At 43.4% G+C, this 22619-nt stretch overlaps 1 protein-coding gene across 1 annotated transcript in view; it reads right to left on the bottom strand.

The window, feature by feature from the left end:
• Positions 1 to 258: 258 nt before the first annotated feature.
• The window catches only part of LOC147122085 (uncharacterized), a 188020-nt gene continuing 165659 nt past the window's right edge, over positions 259 to 22619 (bottom strand). Inside the window, exons 2-5 of the mRNA XM_085978172.1 lie at positions 3303 to 3351; positions 1246 to 1446; positions 690 to 964; positions 259 to 279 (exon numbers count right to left, since the gene is read on the bottom strand). Of these exons, the coding sequence (XP_085834298.1) occupies positions 259 to 279; positions 690 to 964; positions 1246 to 1446; positions 3303 to 3351 (546 nt within the window). The remainder of the gene's footprint in view (positions 280 to 689; positions 965 to 1245; positions 1447 to 3302; positions 3352 to 22619) is intronic.

Raw genomic sequence — 22619 nt, 5'->3', positions numbered from 1 at the left:
CTTTGTTCCAAATAATCACTTCCTGATGATGCTGCCTGCTGCCCTCTGGTGGTCGTTTGTCATTACACCTATCCACTGATTTTAACAGGACTTTTTTGAATACAGGTTTATAGGGTCAATTTGCCAGTGGTTTATGCCACCAGAAATTAGAATGGAGATTGTGCTTGTGGGATGTCTATTGCGCAGCCTGACATCTTCTGGTTGGGCAGGACCTGGCTGAAAACTGCCCCTATAAAACAGGTTAAGAGGTTGCCATACCTACAGTTTGATTTTTAGAGTCTGCAGCAGAAGAATACAGTCAAAGGTTTTTATTGGGATATTTATTTTTGGCCCCACTTTATTTTCATGTTATTTGTACCAAGAATCTTTTCACTACTATTTTCAGCTGCTGCCGTTTACATTTACATCATGGGTATGAGAATACCTTTAAATTTATGCTACTTGGAGGAAGAAAAGCAGGAACACAAGAGGCAGATGAGGTTGCACCAGAGACAGACAGCCCATAATATCCATTACTTTAGAATCCATCGTCCCAATTTTAACTTAACCCCCACGGAAAGAACGTCAAGAAGTCACTGGAGCGTAAAATCGGGCGGGGTGCACACTGCGTTTGAGTTGAAATCGCCCCATTCTCGCCGGGTGGCTCAGACTAAACTCAGGGCTCATATCTTCAGACTGAGTACACTTACCTGGATTTTTGCAGGGAACATTGTCATTGTGGACTGTGATTCATGGGAGAGAAAGAGAGTGACAAAGTTGTGTTGCATCTTTAAATCTGAGCTCCAGCCAAACTCTACTGCTGGGTTACTGTCAAAGTCATCACAATACTTATCTCTTATGTCTTGGGTTCGTTCTAGCGTGCCATGTGGAACATGAGCACCATCGGTCAATCTGTAGTGTACAGATATATCAAGCAGGTAACTGATGTTTTGTTTTGCCAGCGAGTAATAGCATTTTTCTTCAGCTGGACAATCATTAAACTGGACAATTGGACTTAACTGCAACCACATTTTAACACCCTAAATGTGTGTAATTCTAGTATTTAACACCCTGGTATTTCCCTTTGGTGACACTGTATGATGTTCAGTTGTAGTCCTTAAACTATGTGCTCTCCTTGTATAGGAGTCCGGGAGATAGCTATGCGCTGTGTGTCAGTAGGAGTATCTTGAGAGTGAGGTAGCTCTCTATCTCCACAAGCAGTCCAGCTACTTTCTCCAGAAAGTCTGCCTGGTCTTGCATGCTTACTGTCACATGCATAGTCAGCGGAATGGCCAGTAGGCAGATCTGATGTGTTCTCTGGAGAGGTTGCACCTTCACCTGTGCCATCTCCAACCATATCCTTGCTACTGGGTACTGCTTCACTGTGGCTATTGACCGGTGAGCCAGAAGACCTGATGGCAACTGTGACAGCTATGAGACCCTGACTACTGGTTTTCTCAATGTGATCTGCAAACAAGTGAAAAGTGGAAGAGAGCTCATTCTAATCAAGATCCCAAGACCTCTGGCAGTGGTCTGAGTATTTTTGAAAATTCAACAACTGGCATTATGGCATCTGCCAGTGACTACAGATGTTCATGAGTTGCCATATGCTCCATATTTGCCTGCAGTTCTGGAGTTCATCCACCAACACCTCTTAGATGTGGGCAGTGGACTCCTGTACACTAACCATCAGCTGATGAAGGGTGTTTGGTTGCATCTCCAATCATCGTTCTGGGCACAGAAGCATCCGTCTTCAAAGGAGGCTCCATGCGGTCTAGATCGCTGGACTCAACAGCCAAGGACAGATGTGAGTTGGCCCATCAGACAGTCGGTTCCTGCTTCTCTACCACAAGCACCTGCTCCTGATCAGCTGTGCTCCGTGCACCACCTGGTGTTTCTTTCTCCACCTCGTTATGTAAATCTTTAAGAGTAATGTGCCCAAGTTGGTGCTTGCAAGGTTAGAAATGAGTAGCACCAAATACCATGAGGTGGTGGCAGGTGTTGTCCACTTGACTCTGACACAGTTCCGATGGCACACCGAGAGAAAAAGAGGAATATAGGCTACAATGCTGTCATCTTGGCAACCCTTGAAATATAACTGACAGTAGAATGAATCACATGGTCCCGTGCCTCATTGTATGTCTTGGTAGTAGTGAGTGAGCAACTAGGGTGAGAAGAGTATGAGAATGATTGTACTGTAATAACCCTGGGGGAGATTTCTGATTTCACTGTTCACTATTTCCTCTATAGCCTCACTGGCAATGATCTGGAGGGTGATCAAATCACAAGTTAGGGGGCCTACACACGTTTTCTCCCTCCTGTTACATGCAGCCACATACAAATTAAAAAACAGAGGTGACAATATCAAATTATCAGGAAGACGTATAGGGAAACTCAAGGGTTATCCCGCCATCCATAATGGGTGTGACTACATGTGCATGCACCATGCAGCTACATTCAGATGGAAGGATTTGTTTTGGATGAGTTTCTTTAGAGATGTGACTAAAAGCCTACTTATAGGTGTAAGTTGCGAGTGCAAAGCAGGATCTGGAGTGGAGCAGAGTAGATGAGTTGACAAACCAGGGAGAAAATAGCCAGTGTGGAAGAAATTCTGTGAAGGCAGATCATTAAATTTAGAATTTGGTGGCAGAATCGGGTACAAAGAGATGACATTTGTACAGTCAGCTTCTCAGTTAATGCGTATCACTCACAGGAGCAGCGGCACCAGACCTCTCTATTAACTGAGAAGATGAATGCAACTGGCCATTTTTTGTGGGGTTTTCAAAGAAATCTCGAAAAAAGCAACTTAAGAAAAACCTTCTGTGGGCACTGGTATCTTCTGGAGCAGTTTCTGTGCTGCTGAATCACAGATATTCAAGGTACTGCACATAACAAACACCTTGCTGGAAAATGAGGGCGCAATCAAGCCCTCTTTCCCCCTCCCCTCCCAACCCCTCGAGGTAGGTAGCAGTGAGGGTCTGATGCCTGTGAAACCCTCCTCCTTGGAAGGTTCAGGAGAAGAGGTAAAATTAAAAATTGACCTAACAGTTTGTAAAATAGAAAAAAGATTGCAGCACTTTTAAATTTCCTGCTGTGTGAGAATCACTTGTGACGTAAATGAAACTCCTCTAGGTTGTAAGCGAGCATTAAGATACCCTTCATGTTGCTTTGTTATTGACTGCGATGGAAAGGGGTCAACTAATTATGAGAAATAACACTTTAGTGATCTCCAAAGGTTTTGTTTGCACAATGTGTGAACTGTTTGCTCACAGTATTTATGCAGCTGCTAACATTTCACCTCTTTGCCTCTTCTACTTACATACCAGAGGCAAAAACTGCAGCATTTTCACTTTTTGTGTCAACTATGAAAATCTAAGCAAAGAAAACAAATATCATCTTTGTGCTCAAGTTAGAAGATGCTGGAAACGCACAGCAGGTCAGTTTACAATTGAGGGAGGGACAAAGATTGATATTTTGAATTGAGTTTTGATCAAAGGTTGCACCTGAAACCTTACCGAGCTTTCCCTATCAGGCACTGACTCGCATCCCCAGCATTTCAAGCATATTCAGAGATTTTAAATGATGGATTCCAGCATTTGTGGATGGCTTTTTTTTTGTCACCTAGTGTTTTTTCCAGCATACTGTTGACCCCAGAATAAGAAAGGCCTTCCAAATGCAACCTTATGTTCCATCAAAAATCTAAGTTTAGTCATCAATCAGCAGAAACAAATGATTGTGGGAAAAGTTGACCAGTATAAAGGTTGGCCGGCGTATCAAAGCCCAAATGAAACTGAGCCGAGATGGTGTGAGACACGGAAGCTTGCTGACTGGGGGGAATAGGGGGGGCCTATATTGTTGTGACTGAGACTGTGGCATTATGCACATGTAAATCCGGTAACGTGGAGCCATGCATGAGATGGGTACTATTCCAAATTGGATATATTTGATTTGGGAGTCCTTGTCCTCCTCAAGCTCGCTGCAGTATTTGATATGGCTGACCACACCATCCTCCTCCATTGTCTCTCATTTCCAACTCGGTGGGACTACCCTTTCATGGGTCTACTCCTGCCTGTCTGAAAGCAGCTAGCAATAACTTCTCTTCCCTTCCCCTGCATTATCACCTCCTGGGATCCCCCATGTTCCACCCTAGGCCTCTCTTCTCTGTCATCTACATGCCGCCCCTTGGTGACATCTTCCATAGCAAAGGAGCCAGCTTTTACATATATGCCAAAGACTCCCAGCTCTATCTCTCTACAATCTCGCTCAATCCTGCTGTCAGATTGTCTGAGTAACATCAATTCATGGATGTATCACAGCCTTCTTGAACTGAACATGGGTAAAACCAAAGCCATTGTTTACAGCCTCCATCACATAAACTCTCAATGATGCCATTCCTTGCCCCAGTCAATTGCTCAGGCTGAATCAAACTTTGGTGTCCTGTTTGACTCTGAGCTGAGCTTCAAACCCCACATCTTATCTATCACCAAGATTGCTGATTTCCACATCTGCATCATTGTCGCGCTCTGCCCCTACCTTAATCCTCCACTACTGAAAATTGAATCTATGCTGTTGTCATCTGTAGACTCAATTTCTCCAATGTCCTCCTTTCTGATCTCCCAACTCCGCCCTCCATCACCTCCAACTTGTTCCACTGCAGCCACCTTTACCTTGTCCTGCACTACGTCCCAATCACCTATCATCCCTGTGCTCACTGATTTACATCGATTCCATCTCTGACCCTGGCCCCCCACCACACTCCCCCCCACCCCCCACCAGTTCAAAATCTGCATCCTTATCTTCAAATCCCTCCATGGTTTCATCTCATCCTAATTCTGCAACCTCCTCCAGCTTTTATCCCCTTTGGTCTTTGACTCAGACCTTTTGTGCATCCCACCCTTCCCTCACCCCAGCATTGGTGGCAGAGCCTTCAGTTGCCTTCAGACTTTGGTGTCCTGTTTGACTCTGAGCTGAGCTTCAAACCCCACATCTTATCTATCACCAAGATTGCTGATTTCCACATCTGCATCATTGTCGAGCTCTGCTCCTACCTTCATCCTACTCTTTGGAACTCCCTGCCTAAATCCCTCTTCCTCTCCACCTTTCAATACCGTCTCAAAAGATTCAGCCATGCTTCCAGTCACCCCTCCTATCTTTCCCTTCATCATTTAAATTCCTGTTCTCTTATCTACTTCTATATGCGATGCATTTTTTAATGTTACAGCCGGTGTATAAATGCAAATTTTTGCTGTTGTTACTGATTTTCAATTCTGAATTTATTTGAATACACACCTGGTTAGTTAGCATTAAAGCAATAGATAGTTTACTGTTTCCATGTGACCCTTCATCAGAACTGTTGAAGGGTCACATCTGAAATCTTTCTCTCAGATGCTAATCGGGTTTGATTTGGATTTTTACTTAGTTTGGGACTCATCTGCTGTCTGTATTTCCACCCCCTTCCCTCACAAACAACATAAAATACTTCCATTCATGCCAAGTTAATATTATCCGCTTGGCCTAAGACAAAGGCACACTTGCTAAGTGAAGAAGGTAAGAGGTTATAAAAGTGAGTTTTCCAAAATACTTGATTAGCCTACTCCTGATAATTCAAAGTAATTTTGCACTTCAAAATGTGAAATAACCAATAAATGGAATTAAACAACATAAACAATGCAGGAATATGAGAATTTAGGGTTGAAATAAATTTGAATTATCTGATAATTTCAATCAAGTGACTTTACAGGAGCAGCATGTATAGGGAAATGTCATGTATGCTACCTGCTGGCCAGGCAGTATATGGTTTTTGATACTGATATTTTTGGTGTAGGTAAGAAGGGATCAGCAACCAATAAGGGCAGACCCCCAGTGGATTGAATACCAGCTCCAGCTCCAGCACAGGTAAGGGTTTCATATATTTAACTCTGAGTACAACAACCTTTTTTTCTTGGTGTCTCGTATGGAGACTGCGGATGTTCTATGCTACTATTGCTTCATGATAAATTACTGTTTTAAAAAGTATACTTTAAGCTTGTGGAGTACAATGAATTCCGAAAGAGTGAAAAGGCTGGGGACTTAGAAGACTGGGTGAATTACTGGGCTAAATGGGAATACGGTAAGTTGATGGTTAAAGTGTTTGAGCTTGTTCAGGGTAGCAGGACTCAGCACTGGTGTTTGGCCAAAGAAATATGGAGCCATTGAAGTCATCAAAAATAGTGATTTCAGCAAAGGGAAAGTTAATGTTCATAGACTTGATTTTCTTTGACCAAAAGTTGACAGGTTCTAGAGAGTTATCGAGCTTTGGAGATCAAAATAAATGCAATCATAACAAACAAGCAAATGTGCTCCTTTGGATCCGAAGCAGCAGCAAAAAAGTGTAAGAGCGAAATTGAAAAAGGGGAAAAGTCAAAGTGGTGAGACATGTTTTAGTAAGAAACAATAGATGTGGGTGAGATGATAGAAATGGACAGAATCAAGATTTGAGATGCCAGAAATATGAAGTAGAGCAGGATAAAAGAAGAACCGAAAACAGCATATGCCATGGCCTGCGGCTACAGTGGGTGTGTCTGGGCTGCAATAGGTTGTGAATCATTAGAGTGTACTTGCATATTATTCATTGATGGAAAGAAGAAACAGCTAGGATTAGGCGCTGTCGTTGTAACATGTAGCTGACATTTACCATGGGAACTGCAATGTGCCTGTGGACACAGCTGCACCTATCCAGTGTCAACCAGCAGTACAGCTAGTCGGGATTTTCATTTATTGATGGGGCAGCTACTCAAAGCATTACTAGTGGGTTCAGGATGCATTGTAGAGCCACATTTGACCGCAGTACATTCCAGTGGCTGCAGCCCTCCTAACACTGTAAGCAGTTATGGTGCAGAGCGGGAGGAAGAGAAGGGGACCATTAGATGAAGAGGTGATGAACCAAATGGGTGAGGAGGAGAAAATGTAAAGTTTAAGAGAATAATAATCTCACTCTTATAATGAGACAGAGGACGAGAGGGAAAGATTGCAACCAATGGGTCTAGCAACCACCTCACTGCACTGAGATATCATTCTGGGAATTAGTCATAAGTCAAAGATCAGCCATGATCTATTGAATGGCGGAGCAGGCTTGAAGGGCCGTATGGCCCACTCCTGCTCCTAATTCTTATGTTCTTATAACTATGAGAAGTAGTGATGGTACTACTGCAGGCAAGCCAGGAAGAGCTTACCCTTACTTAGGAGAATACACTGGCATTAAACGAAATATGATTTTCAATCTCTATTCATGAAACAGTTATTCATTCAGCAGTTTTTCATTTAAGTGGAGTTAACTGTCTTCTGTTAGGTACAGAAATTCTGTAAAGAGGCGATAATAACAGCCATCAAACTGACTGTGTAGCTGCATTGTGCAACAAGGTTGTGCTTCTTTCAGTGCTGAAGCCTGAATAATTATTTTTCTTATTGGAAATGGGTGAATTATATCTTTTTTTAAAGGTAATGTACTGTTTTTTTTCCAGCAAGTATTTTATTTTCCTTTGTTCAGACATATCAGCATATGTTGTCTCTTGGAACTATCATGCTTTCTTCAATTTAAAAAGGCAGGGCCATCTGAACCAAGGATGTATCAATACTGGCAGAAGTATCCTGTTCATGATCAATCACTCAATCTGGGGAGAGGGGACCATCTTCAGACAGTTTTCCCATTAATTTGGATTGAAAATCACACGGGTTTTCTGATCTCTGTGGCTAAAATACCGACACATTAAATGAGGCTCTGCACTTGGAGCACTAATACAAAAAAATCCATCCCATGAATTAATCTCAAAAAGCTTTTCAGTAGCTTATTGTGGAAAAAAATATGAACTGATCTGGTACTGGAACTGTGAAATGGTTTCACTTCACTCATTTCTAGAAACTGATTTCTAGAAAGGGCCAAATCCATGTCATCTTATAGGATCCCATAATGTGTTTTATATAATATTAGTGTGGATATTGGGGAAAATTGATACGTGTGCAGCTGAGAGAAACTGAAAGCTTATATTTTTTATCAATCTGGAAAAATAATTTCAAGAATTAGTGTTCTGAAAGGATCATTCTGAAATGCAACAGTTATCAAATAGCACTTTGCTTTGTTAATACCAACTAGCCAGCTTAAGGGCAGGCAACTTTGAAATGACTTTCCAATAGTTATAAAAAGCATATGTTCGTATATCCTGTTTATACTGGAGACTTTCATTTATAACCGTTAAATATTTTATTGAGGTTAGGAGATATGATGAAGCTTGAGTACATGCATACAAAATAAGCCCAATAAACATATTAAAAGATTGAATTTACATATCAATAATTTAACAAGAGAATAACACCACCATATAAATCTTAAATTTCATTATTTACCTCCCTGTTTTCAGCTATCATTATTCTATAGGATATGCATTTAGTGCAAAGTAATCCCACACAATTGGAGACTGGGGACACATCTCTATAGCAACGAGAAATAAGCTGGTCACAGTAAACTAGGCTGAACTGTTAAAGGGTAAACCTAAAGACAAACAATGGGAAGTATTCAAAGAAGTATTTGGGATGGTACAAAACCAGTATGTACTCCTAAAAAAACAAAGGCCCAACTCGTATAGTTCAGCAACTGTGGTCAACAAATGAGGTAAGAGACCGTGCCAAGCTAAAAGAAAAGGCTTGCACAAATGCAAGGAAAAGTGGAAATCCAGCAGACTGGGAGAACTATAAAAAGCAACAAGGGATACAAAGAAAGTAATAAGAGGTGCAAAAAGGGAATATGAAAAAACTTGCAAGGACTATCAAAGCTAACAGCAAAAGTTTTATATATATTGAGAGAAAGAGTGGCAAAGGGGAATGTAGGCCCATTGAAGACAGATGCAGGTGAGACTAGAATAGTCAATAAGGAAATGGTAGAATTGTTAAGAGTATTTTGTGTCCGTTTTTACAGTGGAGGAAGAGGACAAAATGCCAATGGTACAAGGGGGCCGAAAAATAAGTCAAGAGAAGAAACTAGTGGATTTAATATAAGTTTTTAAATAATAGTATTGGAGAAAATAATGGGACTTAAAATAAACAAATCTCCAGGACCTTATAGCTTCCACCCCAGGGCATTAAAAGAAATAGGTGAAGAAATTGCAGATGCATCAGTCATAATTGTACAAAGCTCTCTAGATTCAGGAATTATGTCATTGGATTGGAAAGCTGTAACTATTTCCCCATTAGTTAGGAATGGAGAGAGGTAAAAACCAGTTCGCTACAGAACTGAGTTTAACATCAGCTGTGGGGAAGTTCCTGGTATCTATCACCAGGCACAAGTGACTGAGCACTTAGACAAGTAGGAGCTGAACAAAAGAATCAGCATGGATTTGTGAAGGGTTGATCATGTCTGGCTAATCTAGTTACATTATTGAGGAGGTCACTGGAATATTGGGTAGGTGAGTGTCTGTCTATGGATTTTGTCTATATGGACTTCCAGAAGGCATTTGATAAAGTTACGCACAAGAGAACATTAGCAAAAATGAAAGAGCATGGAATTCGAGGTAACCTTGTGGCACGGGTTGATAATTGGTAGGGAGGTAGGATAGAGAGAGTAAGGATAAAGGGAATATTCTCTGTTTGTGACAATTGGTGTTCCAGAGGGATCTATACAGAGGCAAAGTAAGTTGTGTAGATGGGAGCAGGAAGTTGCAAAGGGACATAGGCAGACTAAGTGATAGCAGATGGAGTTCAATATGGGGAAGTGTGAAGTCATGCACTTTGGATCCATGAACGACAAATTAGACTATTTTCAAATCATGAGAGACTAGGAGCTGTGGAGGAGCAAAGGGATTTTGGTGTCCATGTACACAAATCACTAAAATTTAGTGCACAGGTACAAAAAGTAATCAAATACCTCAATGGAATGTTGGTCTTTATTTCAAGGGGGTTGGAATACAAAAGTGAGGATGTGATGCTTCAATTGTACAAAGCTTCAATCAGACCCCACCTGGAGTACTGCGTTCAGTTTTTGGCATTGAAGCTTACCCTTCACAGTTGGAGCACTAGGGAAAGGTGGTGCGTTCTGCAGTTGGACAGACAAATGGCAAATAAAATCTCAATCTTGACAAATGTAATATTACCTATTGGGCAAAAAAATCTGCAACCCAAGTATGCAATGAATAAAATTGAATCGATGCAGGGAAACTTGGAAATGAAGCTGTGAATAACAACAGCATTATTGTTTCCATGTCTAGATGAAATGGTAAAGTAATTTTAAAAAATCAATTAGAATTTTGGGATATATTACTTGAAGAGTAGAACACAAGTCCACAGAAGTTATGTGAACTGCTCACAACATACTTGGAGTACAGTAGTAAGCAATTCTGGTCACTGTGCCACAAAAAGACAAGTGTACATTGGAGACTATGCAGAGGCCAACAACAAGAAATATCCAAAGTGCAAATGCAGGAAGATTAGAGGAGCTCAGGCTCTTTTCGGTTTAAGAGAAGATTAAGAGGGGACCCAATTGAAGAAGGCAAAATATTAAATGATAAAGATTAGGTTAAACCCTTAATATTATTAAAATTAAGTCAGGATATTAGGACAGAGGACATCAATTTGAATTTGTGAAAAGTAAATTTAAAACCGATTAGGAAGAACCTCTTTACTCAAAGAGCAATAAATGTTTGGCTTAATCTGTATAAAGACAAAGATATTCGGGACATTCAAAATATGGTGGGATTCCAGGCTGGAAGAGCTGGGTGGTGGAAGAATGAGCTTTGATGGGCTAATTGGTCCTTTCTCATTATTAACTGTTCTCATGTTGTGCCCTCACCCTCCCCAGCTAAAGACTATAACGCTATGCACTTTGTTATTTTGAACCCTAAAGAAAATTAACTTTTTGTTGAAAAGAAAGAACAAATGACATTGTTACCTATTCATAACTTCATGTGCTTGAATTTGTATTTCTCATCTATGGAAGAAAGTTTTTTTTTTAAACATTATGTAAATAGAAATGGGGGGTGGCGTTGATGGAAGAAAGCAATGAGAATCAGAAAAGGAATAGTAAGAAGGACAGATCACCAAACAAAACCCTGGCGCTAGAATGGGTGAAGCCCAGATCTGGTCTTAATAGCTGGAGTTTTAATCGGGAGGCGGGTTGGGAGCGGGGTGACTAGGAAGCGGTCGGGAAACCTGGGAGAACTGATTTGCATTTGAAAGCTCTGTTTCCCACCCGCATGGAGAGGCTGGCTGGCTCCGGGCGGGTAGGCCTGTGGCACTAGGCCGCAGGTGGGAGGAAGGGATTGGGTGGGGGCCGCTGGGTGGTCGGGGGCCGGACTCGAGCATCGGGGGGAAGAGAGAGAACATCGGGGACCGGAGCAGGATTGAGGGGGCGGGCAGAGAGAGAAAATCAGGGCCGGCCTGAAGATCATCGGTGGGGTGGGAGGCCCGGAAGGCAATCGGAGACTGCCTGCGGGGGGAGGGGGGGGAAGAATGATCGGAGGCTTCGTGGGGGGCTCCGATTGTGAGGGGTGGGTTAGGCAGGGACGTTGGACCCAGGAGGTAAGTGTAAAGGCACTTACCTCCTGGATCCAGCAGTCCTCGCCTTCCATTAGCTGTTTGGTTTCCCAAGAGCTGCGAAATCCAACCAGCCACTGTTAAATTTGAAATGCTGTTAAATCTGAGGCACGCCAGCCTCATTATAATATTTAAATAGGCAACCCGCCATTGGGAGCAGGTTGGCTGCCCGCCTCCCCCCCCCCCCCCCCCCACCACCACCACCACCGTCCCACCTCTGTTAAAACCGGAAGTGGGCGGGTTGGAGGCGGGTTCTGATCGTGAGTCAGTTTTTTAACACTTTTTAACTTCCCACCCGACCCCAACCCACCCAATTTTTGGGGTTAAAGTTGCCCCCAATGTGTCCTAAATCTTGCAACCAGTATCAATTTGGAAAAAAGCAGCTGCGCCTGTGAAAAATCAGCCAGGCTGCCAGCATTATGAAGAGCTTCCAAACACATTGCCTAGTGGCACATGAAGAATGGTCACTGAGGCAAGGCACTGAAGTGCCGCTGGTGCCTGGGGACCATATCCCAGCAAGGTCAGCATCTTAAGTCGAAGAAGGAAGAAAATTGAGTGGACACAATGAGACTTGTGGAATAAGTTACCAGGACTAGTCTTAGAAGTGGACATAAATTCAAGAGGCAATTAAAGGCATTTCTAGAGGGGGAAAAGGGATTGAAGGACATGCTGAGAAATTGCGTAGATGGGATTGTCAGAAAAGGAATCGTCTTTTGCGACCTGGTGATCTCTTCCAGCTTCTAAAAATCTGAGCTGCGACCCCAGCAGTTGGGATAGGATCGTGCCTACTGGTGCCCTGCGGCACTGACCCCGCCGGAAGTTGTGGGTTTGTGGGAATGCACCTCATTAACATTGGGCAGGTGGACACATGCATCACTTTGGGCACGTCTATGGCAATCTGCCTTTCCCATGCCAACTAAAACTCTGCTGTTTGCTGCTGTCATGGGGGTTGCGGGGTGGGTTGCTCAGTTCGCTCCTGATCCCAGGCACACTCCCCTGAGCGAGGGGACTGATCAGGCAAGATTTAGGGAAAAAAATATTTTGGCACTCTTGGGGAGTCTGGATCACTTGCCTGGTCTGCATCACATTGGTGGACCCACATAAATAATTGTGGAGGCCAGGATATATCTTAATTAGTCGGCGTACTGATTACCACCGAAAGCCTGGGTCCTCTTACAGCCTCAGGAGTGAGAAATCCTGGCTCAGGGGGTCCCAATCCTGACTCTGGCTGCAATTTGCCTTCGACAAAAAAGATGGAGATTCTGCCCTTCACAAGGCAACTTGGAAACAGCGGATTACCTGGTGCAATCAGGTCTCTAACATTTTCCTGAGGAGAATTTTGAGGCCAGTTATGTTCTTATTCAAATACCACAGTTCAAAGTCACCGGGGAGTTATCCACTTCTTACTGTGATGATGTGTGACCGCTAACAACTTGCATGGTGGTAGAAACAGAAGCTTTTGCTGTTTGTTTGAAAGGCTATCAACACAATAATGTCTCCTGTTCAGTCGAAATGAGCCTCAGGCTGCTGCTTCAAAACTGATAACTGGAATCAACCTCTGATTCAGAGACCCAGTTATCAATTATTACTTAACGAGTAAATGCCATCAATTCTCAACTCCTCCCCAGAAAGCATTTGTTCCCTTATGAAAGTGTTTGAAGTGATTAGCAACCACTTTGTATAAAAAAGCTTGATAATCAATAGATCGCTATGTAGTAAATCAATGGTTACATTGTAGCTGCCACACCACACACATGTTTCATTTCAATTAGATACCAAATATTATTGTTAACCCCAAGTGTAATTCTGGGGATTAAGTGTTGACACCCTTGTGAACTGCATCACATTTAAAAGATTTTACAACTAAACAATCATTGTAACCTTATTCTGCTTTTTTTGTTTGCAACGTTGAAGTCCTTAGCACAAGTGCTTAACTATTTCCTACTTGAAGAAGTGACTGCATAATATCGCCCAAGATTGCCAGAACTGGAAATCTGCCCTATTGATAACGAGGGATATTCCACAGCAAAAAAACAGCAGAAAACCTGGAACTTGTTCGGTTGTTTCAAAGTGGTAGGGTGAGACTTTCTTTCTGGCCAATCACTGGGGAAGACACGTACAGACCACAAAGAAAAAAAAAATGCTTTTCCGGGCCAGCTACTCATGGCCAGAAAAGAGAGCAACAATTTTATGTTGCTGCTGCTGGGGTGGGGGTGGGGGGCGGGGGGGGGGGGGCATGACAGTCTGCAAAAGGGCTGCCAAAACCCACCTCTATAGGTGGATCTCTGCATCTGCAGAGGCAGCATTGCCGTGGGGGCAGCGGGGGGGGTTTCAAGCCCTGGGGGGTGGGGGCTACAATCCCCAGAAGGGGTTAGATCCCTGACTGGGGGGGGGGGGGTGTTTGTATGGGGCAGGCTGATGATAGGGGAGATTGGGGGACTGGGAGGAAGCACTAAAACCTGCACAGCAGTTTAAAGCAGAGGCTTCAGGGCCTCATTATCATATTTAAAATGCCAACCCGTCTCCTGGCAGCGGGATGGCTGTCCGGAACCCCCCACCCCGTCCCGCCTGAGTAAAAGCCAAAAGTGGGCGGGTTGGAGGCGTGTTGGGGCTGGGATTTAAATTTTTAATACTTTAACTTCCCCCCCCCCGCCCCCAACCCACCTGTTTTTTTCAGGTTAAAATTCCCCCCAAAGGCAGGGAAGGAAAGATTGGATTAAGAGAGAGATGAAAGAGACAGAAAGAAATACTAAAACAAAATCAATAAAAAAAATCTAACAATTAATTGCTGAAGGAATGAGACTCCACAATTGTAATAGTTAATTTTCAGTGCCAGAGAGGTTATTTGGCAGTAATTAAGACTTACACTAGATTGGACAAGCCCTAACTTTTTCTGGCGAGTTTAGTTTGTATCTGAGGTAAGTACAGCAACTTCATGTTGTTTAATGTATTTGAGTGGGGACTCAGATGGTGAGATGCCATTTTTGGGAACCTTAGGGAGGAACATCACATCTTGGACAGCAACTACCGGATTTCTACGTTTAACTGTGCACGTGCAGTCGCCGGAAGTTGTGGTCTGATTTGCACGTAAATAAGGTGAGGGCTGTTAGCCTCGTCATTATTTTCACAGCAAAATCTGGCCCAATATCTTCTGGGTTTAGAATTTTTCAGAGTTAATTCTCCAACGTCCAGCATCCTTTCTGTCACCTTGACAGATGAAGGCAGCCTGGAGTCGCTGAGACAGAGAGGAATAGTATGTTAATGATCTCTCCCAAAAGCTAATGAGTCAACCATTGAAGCTGTTATCCTTAATGAGCTGGGACTATAGTTTGATCCTTATCATGTTTCAAACACTTCTTGTAGGCATTCACACATGAGACACAGGGAGGGACGGTATTCATGCAGGCTCAATGGAGCAGAAAACGGGTGCAATGAGGGCCAATTTCGGGGACCAACATCCTGTGACCCAAAGATGTCAAAGACGACCAGCCCAAAATTGGGTCAGGCGATTTTTCAGGCACCAATGTTGGATGCCTAAAACAGGTATTACACTCCTTCCATATGCAAATGAGGGGCCTACTGTATGCTTTAGGATCAGTCTGCGACATTGGGCAGTGCGGAGCAGATGCTGGACAGTAAACTCCTGATCGTAATGATCGCGGCATCTACTTACAGGAGAACCCAGTGACGTTGGACCTCAGACGATATGTAGGGCAGACCCGACATTTGTAACAAACATAAAGAAAGGTATGGGAAGGGAGAGAGAGATTTGTTTTCCATCTGTGAGCAATTCCATAGGAAGCAGCTATAATATTATCCATGTGGTGTTCCATTGTACAACGCTCCTGTCGTTGTAGGATTAACGCTGATACTTTGTGAGGAACACCATGGGAGATTTTTGAGTGTTGTGATAAAATGTCAGTTGATAAATTAGCTCCCTATAAGAATTCCCAGCTTAGTAGCAGCTAATGTATTTTTTTAAAATTATGATGCTGCATCAAATATTTGACGTGGCCAGACCCTGTCGTCTGCTCTGACTAGTATCACTGGTTCTTTGCTTGTTCTGTATGTAATCAGTGTCTCCATAAACTGCAGCGGCAGTCATTGCAAAAATGAATTGATTTATTTCACAGTGACTTTATTGTATAATTGTTCACCTTGAGTGGGTTGTTGAGGATACAATGCAGCAATGCCTTCAAACAGATTGACACTTCTGAGCTGACAGATTGAAAATGATAACAAAAGGCCTTTCACCTACCATTCATTTACTGGGGAATACTCTCTCCTACATCACTGACTAGTTGAATTTGATGGTGTGAAATCAACTTGAAAGTGATTTATGTCTTGTGTATAAAAATTATAACTTTTTATTGCATAAGATTGAGGATATGACCTATTATTTTAAATGTTGGATTACCGTGACATGGAATATTCCTAACCGTGAGCCCCATGAAGCCATGATTGCTCGAATATGCAGAAGATTGGGTTCAATCCTTAATCCATGTAATTTTGAAATATAAGGTTATATCCCTAAAATTGAATCAACTGATGTATTCTTCATAAACAGGCACATCTTTCATCTAATTGCAGTGATACAGTATTTCATAATTTACTGCATTGAAATGTAAGTGACGTTAAAGTATGTCACATGCATTTGTGTTTGCGTTTCTCCTGTTTGTGTGTGTGTGTATGGGCCAAACCACAGTGTACATTCCCGTCCATGATTCTCACACTCTAGTGTTTTTTTCACTTGTGTGTGAAACACCTCAGTGTGTGTGTGAAACACCTGTGTGTGTGTGTGTGTGTGTGTAACACTTATGAGTGTATCTGTGAAGCGTGAAAAACCTGAGTGTGTGTTTAAGTGTGAAACATCTGAGTGTGTGAAACATGAGTGTGATTGTGAAACATCTCAGTGAGTGTGGGTGAAACAACTCTGAGTGTGTGAAACAACTCAGTGAGTGTGTGTGAAAAACCTCAGTATGTGTGTGTGAAAAACCTCAGTATGTGTGTGTGAAAAACCTCAGTATGTGTGTGAAAAACCTCAGTATGTGTGTGTGAAATACCTCTGAGTGTGTGTGTGTGAAGTGTGAAACACCTCTAAGTGTGAATGTGAAATATCTCAGTGAGAGTGTGCGTGTGAGTGTGAAACAACTCAGTGAGTGAGTGTGTGTGAAACACTTCAGTAAGTGTGTGTGCAAGTGTGAAACACATGAGCGAGTGTGTGTGTGAAAACCCTCTGTTTGTGTGAAGTGTGAAACATAGAAACATAGAAGATAGGTGCAGGAGTAGGCCATTCGGCCCCTCGAGCCTGCTCCGCCATTCAATGAGATCATTGCTGATCATCCAAACTCAGTACCCTGTCCCTGTCTTCTTCCCATATCCCTTGATCCCTTTAGCCTTAAGAAATATATCCAACTCCTTCTTGAATATATTTAATGAATTGGCCTCCACTGCCTTCTGTGGTAGAGAATTCCACAGGTTCACCACTCTCTGGGTGAAGAAATTCCTCCTCATCTCTGTCCTAAATGGCTTACCCCTTATCCTTAGACTGCGACCCCTGGTTCTGGACTCCCCTGCCATCGGGAACATCCTTCCTGCATCTAGTCTGTCTAGTCCTGTTAGAATTTTATAAGTTTCAATGAGATCCCCTCTCATTCTTCTAAACTCCAGCGAGTATAAGCTCAATCAACCCAATCGCTCCTCATACATTATTCCTGCCATCCCAGGTATCAGTCTGGTGAATCTTCGCTGCACTCCCTCCATGGCAAGAACATCCTTCCTCAGATAAGGCGACCAAAATTGCACACAATACTCAAGGTGTGGTCTCACCAAGGCCCTGTACAACTGTAGCAAGACATCCTTGTTCCTGTACTCGAATCCTCTCGCTACGAAGGCCAACATACCATTTGCCTTCTTAACCGCCTGCTGCACCTGCATGCTTGCCTTCAGCGACTGGTGCACAAGGACACCCAGGTCTCGTTGCACATCCCCTTCTCCCAATCTATTGCCATTCAGATAATAATCTGCCTTCCTGTTTTTGCCACCAAAGTGGATAACCTCGCATTTATCCACATTATACTGCATCTGCCCAATCACCCAACCTGTCCAAATCATGCTGGAGTTTCTCGGCATCCTCCTCACAGCATGCACACCCACCCAGCTTTGTGTCGTCTGCAAACATGGAGATATTACATCTAGTTCCCTTGTCTAGATCATTAATATATATTGTGAATAGCTGGGGTCCTAGCACCGATCCCTGCGGTACCCCACTAGTCACTGCCTGCCACTTGGAAAAAGACCCGTTTATTCCAACTCTTTGCTTCCTGTCTGCCAGCCAGTTCTCTATCCAAGTCAGTACCTTGCCCCCAATCCCATGTGCTTCAACTTTACACGCTAATCTCTTATGCGGTGCCTTATCGAAAGCCTTCTGAAAGTCCAAATACACCACATCCACTGGTTCTCCCTTATCTATTCTATCAGTTACATCCTCAAAAAATTCCAGTAGATAAGTCAAGCACGATTTCCCTTTTGTAAATCCAGGTTGACTTTGTCCGATTCTGTCACTGTTTTCCAAGTGCTCTGCTATTACATCTTTTATAATGGACTCTAGCATTTTCCCCACTACCGATGTCAGGCTTACCGGTCTATAATTCCCCGTTTTCTCTCTACCACCTTTTTTGAATAGTGTTGTAACATTAGCTACCCTCCAATCCATGGGAACTGTTCCAGAATCTATAGAATTTTGGAAGATGACCAGCAATGCATCTACTATTTCTAGGGCCACTTCCTTAAGTACCCTAGGATGTAGATTATCAGGTGCTGGGGATTTATCGGCCTTCAATCCCATCAATTTCCTTAACACCATTTCCCTACAAATACTGATTTCATTCAGTTCTTCCCTCTCATTAGACCCTATGTTCCCTGACATCTCTGGGAGGTTATTTGTGTCCTCCTTTGTGAAGACCGAACCAAAGTATGTATTTAATTGGTCTGCCATTTCTTTGTTCCCCATTATAAATTCCCCCGATTCTGACTGCAAGGGACCTACACTTGACTTCACCAATCTTTTTCTCTTCAGACATCTATAGAAGCTTTTACAGTCAGTTTTTATGTTCCCTGCAAGCTTACTCTCATACTCTATTTCCCCCCTCTTAATTAATCCCTTTGTCCTCCTTTGCTGAATCCTAAACTGCTCCCAATCCTCAGGTTTGCTGCTTTTTCTGGCCAGTTTATATGTCCTCTCCTTGGATCTTATGCTATCCCTAATTTCCCTTGTTATCCACGGTTGCATCACCTTTTTTGTTTTATTTTTATGCCAAACAGGGATGAACAAATTCTGTAGTTCATCCATGCGATCTTTAAATGTTTTCCATTGCCTATCCACCGTCAACCCTTTAAGTAACATTCCCCAATCCATCCTAGCCAACTCGCGCCTCATACCATCGTAGTTTCCTTTATTTAAATTCAGGACCCTAGTCTCTGAGTCAAATACTTCACTCTGCATCTTGAAGAATTCTATCATATTATAATCGCTCTGCCCCAAGGGGCCTCGCACAGCAAGATTGCTAATTAATCCTTTCTCATTACATAATACCCAGTCTAAGATGGCCTGATCTCTAGTTGGTTCCTCGACATATTGGTCCAGGAAACCATCTCGTATACACTCCAGGAATTCCTTCTCCACAGTATTGTTACTAATTTGGTTAGCCCATTCTATATGTAGATTAAAGTCACCCATGATAACTGCTGTGCCCTTATTGCACGCGTCTCTAATTTCCCATTTAATGCCATCCCCAACCTCCGCATTACTGTTTGGGGGGTCTGTATACAACTCCCACTAGCGTTTTCTGCCCCTTGGTATTTCTCAGCTCTACCCATACAGATTCCACATCATCAGAGCTAATATCCTTCCTTACTATTGTGTTACTCTCCTCTTTAACCAGCAATGCTACCCCACCTTCTTTTCCTTTTTGCCTGTCTTTCCTGAATATTGAATACCCCTGTATGTTGAGTTCCCAGCCTTGGTCACCCTGGAGCCATGTTTCCGTAATCCCAATCATATCATATCCATTTACATCTATTTGCACAGCTAATTCATCCACCTTATTACGAATGCTCCTCGCATTAAGACACAAAGCCTTCAGGCTTGTTTTTTTAACACTCTTAGGCCTTTTAGAACTATTATTTACTGTAGCCATGTTTGATTTAAGCCCTTGACTTCTCTGCCTGCCACTTTTGCTTTTCTTCTTCCTGTCTTTTGCTTCTATCCTTGTTTCCCATTCCTCTGTCTCCCTGCACAGTTTCCCAACCCCCTGCCATTTTAGTTTAAACCCTCCCCAACAGCACTAGCAAACACTCCCCCTAGGACATTGGTCCTGGTCCTGCCCAGGTGCAAACCGTCCAGTTTGTACTGGTCCCACCTCCCCCAGAACCAGTTCCAATATCCCAGGAATTTGAATCCCTCCCCCTTGCACCATTCCTCTAGCCACGTATTCATCTGAAATATCCTTCTATTTCTACTCTGACTAGCACGTGGCACTGGTCGCAATCCTGAGATTACTACATTTGAGGTCCTATTTTTTAATTTACCTCCTAACTCCCTATATTCAGCTTTTAGGACCTCATCCCGTTTTTTACCTATATCGTTGGTACCTATATGCACCACGACAACTGGCTGCTTACCCTCCCCCTCCAGAATGCTCTGCAGCCGCTCCGAGACATCATTGACCCTTGCACCAGGGAGGCAACATACCATCCTGGAGTCTTGTTTGCGGCCACAGAAACACCTATCTATTCCCCTTACAATAGAATCCCCTATTACTATAGCTCTCCCACTCTTTTTTCCTCTGGTCCTGTGCAGCAGAACCACCCACAGTGTCAGGAAGTTGGCTGCTGCTGTCTTCCCCCGATAAGCCACCCCCCCCCCCCCAACAATATCCAAAGCGGTATAGCTGTATGAGAGGGGGATGGCCATAGGGGACCCCTGCACTACCTGCCTGCGCCTACTACTCTGCCTGGCGGTCACCCATTCCCTTCCTGCCTGTGCAGCCTTTACCTGCGGTGTGACCAACTCCCTAAACGTGCTTTCCACGACGTCCTCAGCATCGCGAATGCTCCAGTATGTATCCATTCACAGCTCCAGCGCCGCAATGCAGTCTGCCAGTAGCTGCAACTGGATACACTTCCCGCACACATTGTCGTCCGACACACAGGAAGTGTCCCTGATTTCCCGCATAGTGCAGGAGGAGCATACCACGGCACCGAGCTGTCCTGCCATGACTTACCCTTCAATTAATTTAAATTAGCTTAAATCAAATCAATACCACCAATTGCACTACAATTAAATTTTATACCCAAGGGCCCTTGGTTACTAGCACTAGAAATTATAACCACAAAACTATTAAGACCTTCTAAACTTTATAAACTATGAACCTTAACTGTCAAACTATAGAGTAGTATAAATACTCCCTGGCCGTACTCACCCATCAGCTGCTCCCTCCTGCCCGCGTCATGTTTTGAATCGTGATGTGGCTCCGGAACGCCGCCGCCGGTCTGCGAGATTGGTAAGCCTCTTTAAAGAAAGCCTGCAAAAGTGAGTTTAAATACTCACTGGGTCTCCGGTCTCACTGCTCCCGACACCAGCCTCAGTGTGTGTATGTGAGTGTGAAACAGCTCAGCGAGTGTGTGCGTGTGTGTGAAACACCTCAGTGAGTGTGATACATGTGTGTGTGTGTGTGTGTGTGTGTGTGTGTGTGAGAAACATTTCCAGTGAGAGTGTGTGTGTGAAACAACTCAGTGTGAGTGTGTGTGTGAAACACCTCAGTGAGTTTGTGTGTGTGTGTCAGGCACTTTAGTAAGTGTACTTGTGAAACAACACAGTGAGTGTGTGTGAGTGTGAAACAACACAGTGAGTGTGTGAGTGTGAAACACCTGAGTGTGTGTGTGAAACACATCAGTGATTATGTCTGTGAAGTGTCAATCGCCTGTGAGTGTGAAAAACCTCTGTGAGTGTGAAACACCTCAGTGTGTATGTGTGTAACAGCTCAATGAGAGTTTGCATGTGTGTGTGAAACACCGGTGTGAGTGTGTGTATTTGAAACACCTCAGTGAGTGTGGGTCTGTGTGTTAAACAGCTCAGTGAGTGTGTGTGTGAAATACCTCTGAGTGTGTGTGTGTGAAACACATCAGGGAAGTGTGTGTGTGTGTGTGTGTGTGTGTGTGTGTGTGAGAAACATTTCCAGTGAGAGTGTGTGTGTGAAACAACTCAGTGTGAGTGTGTGTGTGAAACACCTCAGTGAGTTTGTGTGTGTGTGTCAGGCACTTTAGTAAGTGTACTTGTGAAACAACACAGTGAGTGTGTGTGAGTGTGAAACAACACAGTGAGTGTGTGAGTGTGAAACACCTGAGTGTGTGTGTGAAACACATCAGTGATTATGTCTGTGAAGTGTCAATCGCCTGTGAGTGTGAAAAACCTCTGTGAGTGTGAAACACCTCAGTGTGTATGTGTGTAACAGCTCAATGAGAGTTTGCATGTGTGTGTGAAACACCGGTGTGAGTGTGTGTATTTGAAACACCTCAGTGAGTGTGGGTCTGTGTGTTAAACAGCTCAGTGAGTGTGTGTGTGAAATACCTCTGAGTGTGTGTGTGTGAAACACATCAGGGAAGTGTGTGTGTGAAACAATTCAGTGAGTGTGAAGCACCTTTAGTGAGTGTGTGTGAAACCCTTGTGAGTGTGAAACACCTCTGTGTGTGTGTGAGTGTGAAACACCTCCAGTGAGAGTGTGTATGTGAAACACCTCAGAGTGTATGTGAGTGTGAAACACCTCAGTGAATGTGGGTGTGAGTGTGAAACACCTCAGTGAGTGTGTGTGAGCGTGCAATTCCTGTGCATGTGTGAAATACCTCAGTGAGTGTGTCTGAAGTGTGAAAAATATGTGTGTGTGTGTGTGTAAGTGTGAAACATCTGAGTGTGATTGTGAAACACCTCAGTGTGTGTGTGTGAAACACCTGAGTGTGAGTGTGTGTGCAACACCACAGTGAGAGTGTCTGTGAGTGTGAAACACCTCAGTAAGTGTGTAACACCT

Source organism: Somniosus microcephalus, chromosome 3 (assembly GCF_052327205.1).
Source record: "Somniosus microcephalus isolate GS21.2 chromosome 3, FLI_Smic_1.0, whole genome shotgun sequence".
Lineage (NCBI taxonomy): Eukaryota > Metazoa > Chordata > Chondrichthyes > Squaliformes > Somniosidae > Somniosus > Somniosus microcephalus.
This window is presented reverse-complemented; position numbering and strand designations above follow the sequence as displayed.